This window comes from Rhopilema esculentum, chromosome 2, assembly GCF_057945365.1.
Source record: "Rhopilema esculentum isolate cy_ngs chromosome 2, ASM5794536v1, whole genome shotgun sequence".
Taxonomy (NCBI): domain Eukaryota; kingdom Metazoa; phylum Cnidaria; class Scyphozoa; order Rhizostomeae; family Rhizostomatidae; genus Rhopilema; species Rhopilema esculentum.
Window position 1 is genome coordinate 3,203,050 of NC_142816.1, and position 17,508 is coordinate 3,220,557.

Here is a 17,508-nt window from a genome sequence, read left to right on the forward strand (position 1 = left end):
AAAATGTCATCTTTCAAAAGCATTATCGCCTCTAGATGATTTTGTCACATATGTTGACTGCGGATGTTTGAAATTTTTCATCTTTTCAATAAATCTTTGAATATTTCAGTTTACTTTTAATATGAAAATCAAACGTTAACTGATTTTCCAAAATTGATTCGAAACTGATTTCCCAAAATTATACCCCTATCTTTGAAATTAACTTCCTTAATTCTTTAACTTCTCTTCCTTAACAACCTAATTGAAAATGAATGATGCGTTTGATCCTCTGCTAAAAGATGATTCAAATTACATTTTCCCTCAAGGCCTCTTCTCTCAAATATCCAAGGTAGATGTGTCCTGAACCCAAAGCACTAAAATTGCATAGACCTGGCCCCACATTCTCCATCGCTGGCGCTCTAGCGTTAACAACCTAACACGTGCAGGATAAAAGACATCGTATTTTTGCATTGATAGAGACAAATGTTGTGTGCGTGTGGCTTTTTGTTTTGCAAGTTTGATATGTCTGAAGTCCTCAGGCAACTTCGACCTGGCTTGTTTTTTGAAAACAAAAACATATATCGATTAAAAAGTCGGAATGCTAGGACGCTCTTCAATGTTAGATGGACTTAGCTTTAAGAATGTTTTTGAGGCTCAATCCCTCCCCTTCATTTAAAAGGCTTGTTCAATTTAGCAAGTCGTGAAAGAAATTAATAACATTTTCTAATTCTCAAACCATTTGAGGGGGAATTCGCTGACCACCTTGAGGTAGATGGCACAATGATCTTGAAAGATTGACATGTTGTGACGTATATTGTGAATAATTAATCATGTGATTTTGATTGACAGTCGAATTTATGATGTAATTTCCGGCGTGTGGCCATCGAACTTTCTTTGTTTCGTGTGCGTGTTTTCGAAGCGTAGCAACAACCTTGGCCATCTGGTTTTGATTGACAGGCAAGTGCTTACGCAGTCGTACACCTGACCAATGTCGAAATCACATGTTTACGGCCGAGCGCATGAAAGTTACCAGCAGATATGCATTTCTACATTATTTCGCCGAAATCTAGATCAATATTTAATACCTCTTAACTTTGATTCACCGCAGTTCTCAAGAAACCTGTTCGATACATTCTTTAAATGGAGATTTAACAATTTCTTTCTAATATCAAAACTTCTCATTCAAAGAGTTTACAATCTTCTTCTTTTGCTAGGCCGTGTAAAGAAGATTCTATACTATTGCGGCGGTAGCTCCAAAATTATAGCCGGGGTCAAATTAAAGGCCGGTGGTTTATTAACTTTACGGCTGACAATGACTGTAGGCAGCCAAATACCTATGCCCAATAACCTATCCTAGATTCCAAGCTTCTTGGTCCACTCTTGCTAAATCTAAAATAAGCTAGACATAAAATCTGCTAAACTCTAACTTGTGTACTTAAAGAGAGCGTCATTAATATGTAATCTTTTAGGTTTTCGAATCTGCCCATTATTTCCACCAATTAAGCCCATATGGTCAGATGCACACCAGATGCTCATGAAACTACAATAACAGCCTTTGAAAACTTGGCCTCGGTTGCTTCGTGTTTAAGCCAAGGACAAACATATCCTGCTATTCTAAGGAAGAACAAAAGAGTTCAAACCAGTGAGAACAGAAACAAATTTTCTCCATCAAAGTGAAGTTATCAGTACACTAACAATAATAATGTGTTGTAAATGAATTTGGTTAGATGGCAATTTTGCATTGTTCTTTAATCTTGTTCAAATTTGCTTCAAGAACTTGAAAGACTCTAAAACTTTAAAGTTACTTGATCAGTAATTTTTCGTTGCATAGCTTGCAGTTTATGATCATATGTTTCTGCCAAAGCCATTTTTGCCTACACTTAATTACATAAATTTGAAATTACCATGACTTAATGCCTTTAACATTCTTCATTTCAACTTTATGGTTAGATTTAAACATGTATGGTCTTCTGTATTATTCCTAGTAATTAATATAAACTTGAAATGACGAAGTCAAAAATGAAGGTGACGTCAAAGTTGATAAAAAAGAAATGCACGGTAATGACGTTTTCAACAAAACAGGAGAAGGACTCGAGTGTTCTTGAATTGATTGACAGCTAGTTGCAGATGTCATTCATGTGATTGGTTTCTCTTCAAATAACGATCTCCTGTAGAGTGGGTAAGACAGAATCGAGCTTAGGCCATTAAGACATGATATACAGAGAAGCTAATTTTTGTGCTATTTTGCCATTGGTTGACCTGAGACACATGATCACATGAGGACGAATCACATGAAGATATCTCGTACAGATTTCAAAGACAGTATCTGTGAACGACCCGTAGTGAATAATGGCTGCGGAAACCACATGAAACTCGATATCTTAACATTTCAAACCTTTTTAACTCTTAAATTTTGCTCCTTTTTGATTGAAACAATAGTTTACCACTCAAATGACGACCTTTCCACTTTAATCATATGGAATGAAATATGCTCAAGATAGAAACATGCATCAAAAGGAAGAAATGTCAGTTGTTCAAAACTCCCTTATAGGAACATCGCAACAACTCGATTTCTTACTTGCCACGGGTCTTTGATTGAAGAGACAAAACGAAACGAAAAACATCGAAACGAAAAGTGAATGAAACGAAACATCATGGGGATCCAGGAGTAAACAATAAAAGCGAAACGAAACGAAATGAAATGAAAAGGCGCAACAATTCGCAAGACCATATATATTCATACTTGCGGAAGGATCTGTTCTGTGCCATTATAACTAGTTTTAAATGCTGCAAAGATATTCAATGCAACAGTCGCGCAACACCATGCCTGTTCATTGTCATGCATGCGTATCCCCAGTAACGCATTAGATTCATGTCGCATCTTACTGCAAATAATATTTCAACCAAAAGGTGTGTCCTCGTCATACTTTATTTGCCCGCTATTTTGTTTCTCATGCATTGCTAATTACAGAGCAGAGCAGTGCGAATTTACCTTCTTTAAAATAGACGCCAATCTGAGTTGAACCATTGCCGAGCCAAAAGCTCGGCACGGTGCATTACAAATTTAAAAACTTTGATTCTGGCTAAAATAAATACCTTCTTTTTATTCTAGAACACCCGCAGTTGGTACTACGAGTCACCCTGAAAGCTAACTTCTTAAGAAACTTAACAAACCTTTCGAATATTTTCACCCTTTTTGAATTTTTCCAATACTTGGTTTAAATCAAGGATCGAAAAAGCGTATAGAAATAATAACAGTTTATAAAGTATAAAACATAAAAAAGTTCCAGTAAATTCATGTAAATTAGGAAAACCTTTATTACCATTAAAAATTTAATTTCATCATTCCACTCATATTTCTTATAATAAACTTGTTATAAAAAACATTTCTGGAGAAAACAACTTCGGTATTCTAAGACAGAATATTGATAAACAATTAGAATTTTGAAAGGAGAACTCTGAAATTCTGTTATTTTCGATTAATTTGATTTAGTGGGTTGACATAAAACTCTATACAGAATCAATACTAAACTCTTTTAAAGTTTTACAATTCTTCAGAACCAACTTCAAGACGTGCATAATGAAGTAATATACTATAGCCTAATATAAGATTAGCAACATTTGGAAAGTATGAAACATAACATATAATACACTCATTTTTTTATAAGAAACAAAGGTCGATGTTGAGTACTCCAGTTTCTTAATGTTCTGGAAATTTCAATACTCATTGTTTCTTAAGAGTTTCTTAATTATGATGTCATGAAATGTTCGTGACCTTTTTTATCACGTCAAGAGATTCGCTTCCGTTCCGATGCTGTATTTAGATGTGGGAAGTGTATTTTTATCCCTTGTGCCTCAAGTTCTACGCCAACAGGGCAGTCTTGTTCTTGGATTTTACAAAATTTCGTTGTTCTCAGTTTTATCACGATTTAATAATTTCGTAATTTTTTTGCTTCGAGTATTGAAGTTTCTTAATTTTTTCTGTCTGTCCAGTACTCGTTTCTTGTAGCCAGTTTCTTAAAAAAAATGATTGTATAACACTCATTTTAAAGTAATCGACATCAAATCAGAAAACTCAAGAAAAATAAGTATAAGAATATCCGCAGCGTTATAAAACAGTACCCGATATATGCGCGTAAAGGTATGCTTTTGAAAAAAAATTTAAAGTGACAGTACTTGGATTTGCAGGGGTATGTTGGCAGACTGGTAATACTCTCTCGAGGCCATTAATCTTCGAAAGCTAGGGAATGCTTTCAACCAGCACCTGTTGATCAAAACGGTAGATTGACAAGATAAAATTCCAAAGGCCATTGAGAACAGATTTATTGAACCAGCAGATTTTACAAATCAAAATTTCCACTCGAATAATCGAATCAATTGGACAGTTACCAGCTGTGGAAGAATCGGACTCGTCGTTAATCATTCAATTTTTATGTTTACACGGTCAAAATCGATAAATCTAGCCGTATAAACGCAGCTTAAGCTTGAAAATAAATGTTTAGGGTGGAGTTTTTTTTCCAAAGCAATCAATATGGCTTTGCCGACCCCTTTAGCGCTTTATAGAAGCTAGCACAAGCTTGGCTCTGCCTGTCAAATCATTTGCAGACAAATATATCAAACCAGGACACATTCGATAATGGAATAATAGAATCCTGACATGCGATTGTGTTGTCGGATTCGATTTTGATGCTCAGATTCGATTTTGATGTTCGGATTCGACTATGATGTTTGGATTCGATTTTAGAATCCATTTCGAACTCGGAATTTCGATAGCGATGGTTTCGGCTCGGCCACACGCATTGGCGGTGCGTAAACAATGAATAAAACTCCATACATGAAAACTAATTCGTGAAACAGAAAAGCCATTGCATTAATTTCATAAATTTCTAAGTGCTTGATTTCTCCGTCCGAAGGAAATTCTCGCAACAAGACAGCGGAAACGCGGATTTCCGATGCAAATGATGAGCGAGATTGAATGATTGCTCACTGGCGTGGTTTGCCAATGCGGATTTCCGACAGGGATGTTTTTAGCATAAAAGGACGGAAAATTATGTTTAATGGCATAAAAAGAATATATGCAAGACTTTTTGGGCGCTTAACAGGGGTTGTCTCACGACTTTGTAAACATTCAAAAAACATCCTGACTTGTATCCATTCTAACTGAAACACTGGAGTGAAAGCGGAGTGCGTTCAATCAATTTTGTCGAAGTTCGACGATCTTTTGTGAACTCATCATTTTTTGTTAATTCTGTTATCTGGGTTCGAGTTCTGTAAGGTTATATATTGCGTTCCCAGCTCTGATACGAAATAAGTGCAACTATGGGTCTAAGCCTTGCTCTCAAAAAGCTTTAGTTTAACATGTGAATATTCAGTATATTCCGATGAATTTTTATGAAGGTAGAACAAAAGGATTACTTGAAGATTGTCATGTAGGTCTTAAAGAACGAACTACTTCAATACTCTGCATAAATCGTATTATGATTCATTTGTGTCATTTCTGAGAACTTTAATTTCGTGCAACTCTTCCTTAAAGGACAAGTGACACACTTTTCACCCTATCTTTTCTTTTCATTAACTTATAGATCATCGTTTAGAAGTAAGTTTTTCCTGGTTTAGAACAAAAAATTCTAATCAGGGGGCGCAGGAGGCGCGATTTTGCTTTTTATCACGTGACCCTATGACGTACATTGTGATAACTCGGAATTTTCCTATCATTGATAGAGAGTTTTCGAAACACGATGCGACAGGTCCAGACGAACTAAATTCGTTTAGAAGCGTGTTGTAAACATTAATATTGCACTGTATACCAGTAGCAGCAATAACAGATTATCACAATCTACGTCACGGTGTCACGTGATTCATTTCCCGCCATAATTTTAAAAGGGTTTTTAAGTAGGAAAATGAAATCAGAAAGGAAAAATATTTCAACAACACTCTCATACAGCATTTTACTTTAAGTTAAAAGAAAAAAAAAATTTGGCGCCAAAAACGTGTCACTTGTCCTTTAAGCTGTGATTGTTTCAAGCCTTCCATTCTCGAATGGAACTTAGGGACAAAAAATGAATAAAATTCTTTCTATTTAGTAGCATCAAGAAAAATTTTAAAATGCGAAAGTTGGGAAAGGTGAATATGGATGTAAGAGGCGCTTCGTCAATATCGATTTTTTAAAAAGGGAGGTCGTTCTTTTACACAAACAACTTTCTTGAAATTTTAATTCAAAGACTTTTTTGCAACATGGGGGTGGTGCGCAAGAGAGCCCGTTGACATTACAGGCACAGAAAAGAGCAATTCCGGGGTTAAAAAAAGTACTAAATAGAATTACTATTCTTGTTCAGGAGACGAAACCTTCAGTCCTTTGTTTTGAAACAATAACGGCTTGAACCAATCAGTGTGGCAGGGTCATAGCGCATGCGCATTAATAACATTATTCGCACAGCTGTTCTCTCTGGCACCACAAAACTTCGCGCCAGGGCTTCAAGTGACAACGCGCATGTGCAATGAACCTGAAACAGGGGCTAGTGCATGTCTGAAAGACGGGCATGATTAATCTCCCGAACAAATTCAGCGATGTGTGACCATGGGGCCCCCACTGGGGTTTTGCGTTGGTGGCCTTGCCAGTAGGATGCAGAAACTGACATGTAGGGTGCACGCAAGAGACGACATCAATCTGGATTCCCCTCCGTTAACTTGAAGGCAGATGAAGTTAGATATTGAAATGATGGACTAAGATAGGCCGCGTTCAGTTTCGTGTAGACACTCCACTAACAATGAGAAGGATATTCCGAAAGATTGAATAAACATACTCCAACACTACTATCTATTGAATTAATTGGTACTGCCGACAGTACGACACAGATAAAATGGTACAAGTTTACAAAATTGAAATGAAATGAAAAAAAAAGTTTCCGGACATTAAAAGTCCGCATTAAAAATATCCCTAAAATAAGTTGCGAAATAGCCAGGCCCTCGTGAAAAATCACTGCCTTCTACTTTAGCTTGCATATCATGACTGGGTTGAGGTATGGGTAATATTTTTCTATCCTTTAGAAAAACCACAGAGAAAGTCTATTGTGGAATACCCTTAGTAATGGATGGCCTAAATTTGACGTCCCTAATGATTTTCAAAAAGGAAAGACGCAGCAAACAATTGTACGTACTACGATTGCAAATGAATCTGTTCAATTTGTTTCTAATCTACTTCGTTAAATAGTTGGTATGAATTAGTTTATAATTGGTTAAAAACAAAACCAACTGTAAATAAGTTTATGATTATCGTTATGAAAATTCATGACAACAGGCAAAATTAATTCTTGTAAACCTATTGGGGGCACCGACCCCACAGACGCTATGCCCCTATTCTTCAGTTTTTGCCACAGTGTACTGAATACCTTTTCAACGTAAATAAACATGGTATTTTTAAACATTGACCATCCACGCCTATCATCTCTTACAGGAATGCAAAAAACCACTAGCGAAATTCTTAGAAAGTTAAAACGTCACAAGAAAGTTTCTGAAATGAAGAAAGAAGTCTAAAACTCTTACACAGAAATAAGGAATTTTGTTGGCGGGGGTCGTGTTAGCGACATTTTAGTGGCTGATGTGCAGATTTACGTAGAAAGCGGAGCAGATTAAAAGTAGCATGTGCCCCAGAATTTGAAAGGCAACCGACAAATACCTGAGCCACCTGTCAATCAAAGTTAGCCAATCAATAAGCCTGTGAGTGGTAATAGGCTCACTGATTGGCTAATTATTGATTGATAGATGGCCTAAGCCATTTTAGTATCTATCGATTGACTTTAACGAGCTAGGGGTCTGGAGCACAGGCTATTTGAAAAGGTTAAATAGGGGAAGGGGGTTGATCAATTATAACATATCGTCTGACTATTCAACTAACACCTTTACAAATATCGGAAAATTCATGACATTTCCTTCATGTGAGAATTGGAAAGCTAGTTTTGGCTACACACGTTATTCAAATAACTTTTAAAACAATTTTTACATAATTTATGACTACATGCTAAATATTCTCTAGTCGAGTCTTTTAAAGAAATGTAATTTAATCTACTGTCAAGTTATAAGAGTCTTCCTCTGCATTCGATAGAGCCACAGTAACACTGCAAGACTTTGCCAGGGACGCTACCTACCTCGTATGAATAGTCCCATGTCAGCTCTGTCAACGCAGGGACGTTTCTGCAATAGGGGTAACAGTGTAAATATAAAATCAACATAGAGTCTACAAAAGGATCCTTCTTTCAGTTAATACCTTCAAAAGGAAGAGTTTATTATTCGATTTTAATCAGTTAGCCTTTTATATTGAATAAATATACGGTTAGGACATTGCTGCAGCGAAAACAATCGTTTACAGCACGCATTATCATTGCAGTGAGGGCGTAGCACCCGCTTACCTCTTTGAACCCTCAAAATGTCCCGAATGTCATGGCCTAACCAGCATATGTCACGATAGCAGCAAGGGGGGTAACACTCTTATAATTGGGGTCTAAACAACAACAACAGCAACAAAGCAATCCTCAGAAAACAGTGAAAAGGAGGCAGAGGTAGGGGTGGGGATTTTTTGGGGGGGGGGGGGGTTCTTTGTATTCACTAGGCATCCTTTGACGGTGTGACAACTTTATAGTCTGGTCTCCGAATAACCAAAGCACAAGTATAATCGAACCCCATAAGTTGAAATCAGTCTGTAGAGCTCTACAGCTGTAGAGCTCTGCTATGCTCTACAGTCGCCACTGCTATCATAAATTCGAGGATTTACGGTATATGAAAGACCCGAATACCAACCATTTTTAGAGGATCTTGCAGTCAGACCAAATCGCTGAAACAATGATGCCACAGTAGCTATAAATGGTCTAAAGAAAACACAGGAAATAAAGACTGTACTTACTGCTGAGTGAAAAATGCGACTAATGGAAACCTCAAATCGTGGGTGTCATAGAAGACGTTTTGAACAAAGAGATTCGGCATGCAGCTATGCTAAAATAAGAATAGGACATAGAATGATAATCACATAGTAAAATCATAATAAATATTTGTAAATAGCAATGTAGGTCTTCAATAGCAAACGCAACAAGCTGCAGGCATTTTCAAATAGGGAAAATTCTAAAGGGAATGTTAGAAATTCTTAATGGAGTTAAGAAAGCAGAACATAAAGCATAAAGTTGCAAAAAAATCCTAAACTGGCATGCCCCAGATCTCTGTTTGAAATGGGGTAGTTTTGATGCCATAAAATATGTGGAAAAAAGGGGACCTGAAGGGATAAAAATAAATTATAATTAAAAATAAAAATAAATCAACAGATATGAAAGTGGCCTAAACCACCTGTCAATCAATATCAGCTAACCAATGAGCTTGTGAGTGGAATCACGCTACTGATTGGTCAATTTTTGATTGAAAGATGGCTCGATCCTCAAAGAAGGCCTGAGTATCTGTCGACTGCCTTTAAGAATACTCGAACCTCAACTTATCCAAAAAAAGACATCGGGCCTCGGCTGAAATCTGGTTCTTATAAAAGAGTGATATAGCATTAACCAGTTAGAATATATACTCACGTTCAAGTATCGGCCGACATTTCCGAACGACTTTGCGTCGATGACGTAGCACTGGTCCTCACCAAACAAAAGTCTTGTCGATTTTTTCTCAGCTTCCTTATTATCCGTTGCAACATCCTGTTCTTGCTGCGGCTCATTTTGAGTTTGTTGTGGTCGCTGCCCTGGAGGAGTTATTTGAATCCTGTGTGATGTTGACTTTCTTGCGAAATGGCCACCTTTTTGAAAGAAATAGAATCAAACGTCATTCGATGAAAAACAATATCAATGTTCACTTTTGTCGGGATTTGATATGAAAAATAGCAACAGAATGAAATGAGAACAAATATAACTAGCATTTGAACTCAGACGGTAATCTGGCGTTATTGGAAAGTTCTCACCAATTATGCATAAGGTATATGTGAGGGACTATCCTAGTGGGTACACAGCCTGCAAAGATTGACTGAAACATCCTATCTTCATTTCATCCCTAAAAACATTTTAAGCTATTGAGTCAAATATCATTCACACCTCCTATCTTATACCTTTATCAAGATTGCTTAGAGAAAGAGAATTGGGTTGGTGAATATGACAGTTAAAAATGACGTAAGTATATATTGGGATTTTAGTTGTATTGGTTGTTACTGACAGAGAAATCAACGGGCAAAGACCTTACCAAACGGGTTGGACACCCTGTTATTGGGGGTTATCGGGGTCTAGGAGCTCTTGAACACCCTCATTGGAGGTTGATGATAAACTTTAACCTTATAACTTCAGTATTGACAGTTCTTTCTCTTAACTTTAGATACAGTTTGTTACTAGCTCTATGTATGAAGTCGTTTGTGAAAGCTCTTTAACTCCGGTCTTTTAATTCCCCCTTTTCATTATTGATGGTGCAGAAGTATTTACTTTGACCAAGCAACGCTTCAATACTGAGAAAGCCAACCATAATAGATCAAAAATATGAAAAAATGCTGTCAAGATACTCTAAAATAAAACACAATGCAAAGATCTTCAGAACCAACCCGTGGAGCTTCTTGGCGATGTAAAAGTCTTTCCTGATACGAAAGCCTGGCTGACGTCATTTTTAGCCACGTTTTCCAAAACACGTGGTTCTGGTTTGTTCCTTTCATCCTTTGAAAGCTTTTGAAATAAAATTGATCTCGTTGACTTCCTCGCCACTGCCTTACGAATCTTTGGCCCAATCGTCTCGATAGCTTTTTTCACCTCGTCATTCCAATCAATTTTCACTGTCAGTTTCGCTTCTTCCAAACGCTCTCCGGTTTCGATTCCAGCTTCTGTTTCCGGTTTCAAATCAGCATCGGGACTTTCACCTCCGATTTCGAATTTCAGTTTGATCTTTGGACTCTCGCCTTCTGACTTTTCATCTTTTTCCAGGTTCTCAATTGAATCTGCCTTGCTTGGCGATTCTTAAAGTAAAAAAGGACAACGGCTGTTAATCTTGTCTCTGTTAGTTCCGACATTGCATTGATGATGGACAAAATAGCAATGTTAGAGTTTATAAAAAATATGACACACCGCTACTATTGATTAAGATTGGGGCTTAGCTGTTTTAGAACGTAGATACGTGTCCAGCTTATTTGTTTACACGGGACAGTAATGTATAAATTCGCGATGGGCTGCCTAGACAATTTACTACATCTGGTACCCCTGCAACAATTAAGTAAAGGTGTACACTGAAATTTTTTAACAAATTCGAGACAACATTTTCATCAAAATGAAATATTGCGCATACCAAAGTCATCGTCCAATCAAATTAATAACACTTCAAATCAATTTAATAACACTAGAATGGCATTTCTAGTTGAGAACTGTAAAGCAATACCTTGGCTTTCTTGAGACTTCTGCTTTTGAGTGACAGTCTGTCGCAAAGCTACAAGCCTGTCAATCATCTTTCCATTGCAGTCGACCCCCGTCTTCAGCCTATGAATCATCTGATCCAGAGAGGATGGCGTACTGATTCCTTCTTCTTTTAGGGAGCCCAGAAGCCTTTTTGAGGTTTCAGCTTCATTTTCAGGATCACTCTCAAGAGTCAAATCAATTACGTCATCAGATGTGACTTTCGAAGGTGTGTTTGTAGTTGGCCTTTAACGAAGATAAACATTGGAAGGAGTGAAATAGGCAATAAACTCTGCAACATAGTTGGAAAGATAAGACAATATGAGATTATATGAGATTGTATGAGATTATAAGAGATAACATGACTGTTAAAACCCTGACGTTTTGAGCTTTGTTTTTTAGCATCTTGAAAGCTTCTCACAATTTAAGGCATCTTTACTCATTAATGACTTTGATGCCTTTAGGCTAGGCTGGTGGGTTGGATCCACTGATCTATAAAAAGACTGGATCGAGATTCCTTTTGTCTTAAAACACCAAAGTCTGATGCCCGTTCAATTTTAAAAGGAAGAGGGCCTCAAACAATAGCGGGAAGCCATTCCTCAAAACTAATAGCTACTTCAATGATATGGATACGCGAGAGCTGCAATGCTGCGTGTATAATTGCTGAAAAAGAACAAGGCCAGAGCAGCTGAAAACATTGCTAGGGGTGACAGAGAAGGCTGTCTCCTCGCATGGGCTGTTCTGGCAACACTCTGGTCACATTCGAAGCTCGATCCAATCTTTTTTATAGATCAGTGGTTGGATCATAGCGGGGAAGGGGGCTTTATAAGATCATTCCCTGCTAGAATTTATTACAAATTGGTTTTCGCGAAGCTTATGTTAGAAACCTCTTCCTTTAAGGTTTATGATAGTTTTAGCGATTTACGCCGATGCCCCAACAGCCCAGCTTGCACTCGATAATACAAAAATGTAGCCTTACGACTGATGTCTATTCTGTGTGCTTCTGAAGAGGGTATTTTTCGCCTTACAACATATACTGTAGCATCTGTCCTGTCCTGAGCAAATTAATAACTAAATACTTTTGAAAAAGTTAGTATTGTACAAATTATCTCTTGGCAATGGACACCTACCATGCTAGGACACTAGACACATGTTGATAGCAGTTTTAATTAACTGAAATGTACATATCCTTTTAAAATAATCATTATACATACATACATACATACATAGATAGAGTTATAAACAGGTTTAACTTGATTATGAAAACGAGCGGCTGTCACTGAAAAACGCAGCTATTAGATAAACGGTAGCTATATGGTGTTAAAACAGAAACTGTTAGATTGTCCGGATAACTATCGGATAACTGTCCGTAAAACTGTAAAAAAACGTAATGTGAGACCCCATATCTCAATAGAAACATGATTTAATGTAATAAGCTGTAACCTTCTGTCATTTTCACATGGCAAAGAGTGGGCTAAAGGGACAACTTCAAACCTCCCCATTCTATGGATTTCAAATTTTCAGCAGGAGACAAGCGTCACATTACAGGTTGATAGCAGAAACAATCAGATAATCTTTCAAGCTTAACGACAAAAATGGCGCTATGATTATTACGGGGATTTTTTCCCTTCGTTAACACTCTTAACTTTTGGACTCCCTTTAATTGCTGCTCCTTCACAGCAGACATTGGAAATGAAGCCCATGAACGAAACTCAGAACTAAGATTTGTAGTCAAAAGGATATCTTGCATAAATACCCGCTACTCTGTGTAATAACAAATTTATGGCAAACCATTGCAATATACGACGGAAAAGGATTGTGAGCAAACTACAAACATGATACCCGTCAGATACAGGTATAATGACCTCACTAATTTTAAATCGGCCTAAGTGTGTTCGACGTATATCAGAGAGCCCAGAAGATACCGTAAAGCTAGCTTCCCACACCCAAACCCCGCCTAGCCTTTGTTGTTTTTTCAAAGAAGATTATCCTGAAGTATTGTCCTGAAGAAGGATAAACATTGTCCTGGAATAACGCATTTTGCTTTTAGTTGAACTAATGTCTAAATCGAATTTTCCTTATGTCAAAATCATTTTGCTGGTCCTAACTGATAGATTATCTTAGCAAGATCAAGGACCATGTTTACAGACAGGTTAGCATCATATTACAGGGACTATCACGGCATCAGAGATGAGGGGAGGGAGGGGGCAAGCCGCTTTCTAACCCCCTTTATTTCCCAATCTAAGCTAGCTACCTTTTCAATGAGGTGTGGACAGAGAAACAGTGCAAAACTCTAGTCCCGTCAAAGCCGGTGAAATTTTGCAAATGAATTCAAAGTGAGCAAGGTCATAGGCACCAACCACTACGTCATTAACCCCCAGCATCGAACAACATCCCCCCAACATCGAACAACATCCCCCCAACATCGAACAACATCCCCCCCAACATCGAACAATACCCCCCCCCCCCAACATCGAACAGATTTCGCTGACGACTGTGGTAACCTTGACAGAGCTGCTGCAACCGAACAAACGTAATTATTGCATACCTATTGGAAGGTTGTTGAAACGATGGAGTATTTGTTTCCTGGAAAGAAGAAAGGAGAGAACTTAGTTGTAACTAAATACAGCCTTGTGGTTAATGGAGGAAGTAGCTCAGGCTAGTTTCATTGCAGAAACAAGCTACTCATGACGGTCGCATCAATTGACGGTTGCAGACAGCATATACTTTTAGAAAGCAATCGCGACTATCAGCGATAGCCAAGGACGATAGCCCAAGACCATCTGGAATTTTCAGAGACTGCCAGAGAGCGCTAGAGACAGTCAGAGACTGTAAATGAGAAAGAAAAATGTATCCATTGAACTTATTATTAAGTTTAGCGGTAATTTCATCGACCAAAGACTACAAAATCAATTTTTAAACCGTTTCTGTATCATTGCTCAATAGTTGAGTCAATCAAACAACGTAAGACATTGAAAGACTTTATGACCATATGAGAAAACAGACAGCTTGCAACCATATGGAAACTAGGCTTAAGGAAATCGACTTTACAATTAATTCAATGAGGTTTGGTTGCAATTAAAACTTAAACACTTAGAGGATATAAACTGATAGAGCCCGTAACAGGTTATAGAGTTAAAAATATTGACGTCATTAAATTATATAGTTGAAGAATTTTCAAGTTTTTTTTAAAATTTGATTTGGAATGTCAACTTCAAAACTATAGCTGCGCCCATGAGCAGCAAGTATGAATCTAGCTTTTTTATGTATCTTCGTACTAATTCATACACAATATAATTTAGATGCTTCTGCCAACCATGTGTGGATGACATAGAACTCTTTCAAATACATTAACTTGAACTATAGACGTAAGAAAAAAGAAATCGAGAATTGCATCTAAAATCTGATGACAATACGAGGTTAGATGTTAGGAAAGATTGCTGTTTCTCATTCCCCTGTTTTAAGCACATCGGTCTTTTCAAAAGGTTTTCACATCTAAAAAGAACATACCTTTGTGATTGATTTATTGCTATCTAAGCTGTCCGAGGACTCAGACGTCGAAATATACCCAAACTCACTCTCATCACTGTCACTGGAGAAGAAGATGAATATTTGACTATATTTCTTTATATCATTTGAAATATTTGATTAGGTTTTAATGTAAGGGGGACCGAATGGCTAAAAACACGAACCCTTTTTGTCTACAATGAATGTACAGAGAGAGGTTCCAGAATCATTTCATATTTTGGAGCACATTGGTGGGAGCATGAATTTAAACACAAATTAATAAACAAATGAATGATTAAATGAATGAATGAATGTATGAATGAATGAATGAATAAATGAATGAATGTCTAGATTAATATATGAATGAATGAATGAATGAATGAATGAATGAATGAATGAATGAATGAATGAATGAATGAATGAATGAGTGAATGAGTGAATGAGTGAATGAGTGAATGAGTGAATGAATGAATGAATGAATGAATGAATGAATGAATGAATAAATGACTAAGTGAATGAATGAATGAATGAATGAATGAATGAATGAATGAATGAATGAATGAATAAATGACTAAGTGAATGAATGAATGAATGAATGAATGAATGAATGAATGAATGAATGAATGAATGAATGAGTGAATGAGTGAATGAGTGAATGAATGAATGAATGAATGAATGAATGAATGAATGAATGAATAAATGACTAAGTGAATGAATGAATGAATGAATGAATGAATGAATGAATGAATGAATGAATGAGTGAATGAGTGAATGAGTGAATGAGTGAATGAATGAATGAATGAATGAATGAATGAATGAATGAATGAATAAATGACTAAGTGAATGAATGAATGAATGAATGAATGAATGAATGAATGGATGTCTAGATGAATATATGAATGAATGAATGAATGAATGAATGAATGAATGAATGAATGAATGAATGAATGAATGAGTGAATGAGTGAATGAATGAATGAATGAATGAATGAATGAATGAATAAATGACTAAGTGAATGAATGAATGAATGAATGAATGAATGAATGAATGAATGGATGTCTAGATGAATATATGAATGAATGAATGAATGAATGAATGAATGAATGAATGAATGAATGAATGAATGAATGAATGAATGAATGAATGAATGAATGAATGAATGAACGAATGAACTAATAAATGGATGAATGAACGAATAAATGGATGAATGAATGAGTGAATAAATAAATATTTCTAATTCTCAGTTACTAAGCATCGAAAAAAAAAACACCAAATGCCTGATTTAAGTGCCTAATAATTCTAAATAAAACTACGTTGATAGCTGGGGCTTTATTGCCACTAAGGAGTGAGACATTTTGTACTAAAAATGGATTTATGTATGCAAAAAATTCTAAAAAACCTCCTGCTGAATCCAGAGGCAATTGCGCGCGATACGTGAGAGGAAAACACGAGTCCCTTTAACAATCTGTTTACGGTCAGTTCTTCCCTTGCTGACTTTAGACTTCTCAGTATTGTTGACAGAAAACTTATTCCTATAGGGTTTCGAACAAGCATCAAAATCTGGACTTGGATGAGAAGCACGCATCCCCTCCCCCCTCCATCACTTGGAAATGTCGCCTTAAGGGCAATTAACCCTAAAGTTCTCAAATGCAAATACCTATCATATTCCTTGTTACTGCTCTCAAATGACAAACTCCTTTCCGTTTTCTTCTCTTGACGAAGTTCCGGGACATCTGACTCGTATCCTTCTTTCGCCTGCTCAACGACCTCTAAAGTTGAAATAGAAATGAAGGTTTTCATTCAGATTACAAAAACTATAATAATTCTATGTTAATTTTGTTATAATGAATCAATATGCCATGTAACGGACACGAGGTGACAAAGTTATTGTCCGATGTAGGGAGATGTTTGGGTTTAACGGATACTTCCACACCTTTTGCAAATCATTTAAATCTAAATCGTTTCCTTGTTCCTAGAAAGCGTGTCTACCAATCTTTGAAATGAAAGTGTCTACCAATTACAAACCAATCTTTGAAAACACGAACAATTTTCACATCCCTTGCGACAAGACAATTAAATATCCAACAGTCAGGGTCCAGAAAAGAATCATTTCTTCCACAGCAACACAAGACAACGCGTACAACAGGGCCGTTTTCAATGCCTCGCAGTGCTTAAATGTGTGACTGCCCTTTTCAGTACACCTTGAAACACGAGAAAGCTGCCAAACATCTTAAAATATTTCGGAAAAGTGTTTCCCGTGATTACAAAAAAGGGAGATAGGCCAGCCTACTGGGAAAGTGAGACTTGACAAACTGGTGAATAGCCAGATCATGAAAAGTACTGTTTATCGTCTGTTACAAAGGGGTTCGATATCGTATAGGCAAAGCTTGCCTGATGATCGCTAGATGATCGCATTAGGCGCGAAACTCGGACTAGCAACTTAGAGCTGTCCTGTCCTATACACTAAAAGCGTAACCAGACCATGAAATAAACAAAGAAAAGACACTCGGTATACCAAGCTCATTGGCTACAATGGAGATTTGATCCAGTGCCGACAGTGTTTAGATTTCGCATCCCCCTTCATTTCAGGTGAATGTTGATGTCTCGACTATCAAACTACAAAGAT

At 36.9% G+C, this 17,508-nt stretch overlaps 1 protein-coding gene across 1 annotated transcript in view; it reads right to left on the reverse strand.

Moving 5' to 3' along the window:
* Positions 1–6,253: 6,253 nt before the first annotated feature.
* Positions 6,254–17,508, reverse strand: part of LOC135695535 (histone-lysine N-methyltransferase SETDB1) — a 42,002-nt gene continuing 30,747 nt past the window's right edge. Inside the window, exons 29-36 of the mRNA XM_065214651.2 lie at positions 16,540–16,651; positions 14,886–14,967; positions 13,924–13,961; positions 11,362–11,621; positions 10,541–10,945; positions 9,540–9,754; positions 8,876–8,964; positions 6,254–8,169 (exon numbers count right to left, since the gene is read on the reverse strand). Of these exons, the coding sequence (XP_065070723.2) occupies positions 8,052–8,169; positions 8,876–8,964; positions 9,540–9,754; positions 10,541–10,945; positions 11,362–11,621; positions 13,924–13,961; positions 14,886–14,967; positions 16,540–16,651 (1,319 nt within the window). The 3' untranslated portion in view covers positions 6,254–8,051. The remainder of the gene's footprint in view (positions 8,170–8,875; positions 8,965–9,539; positions 9,755–10,540; positions 10,946–11,361; positions 11,622–13,923; positions 13,962–14,885; positions 14,968–16,539; positions 16,652–17,508) is intronic.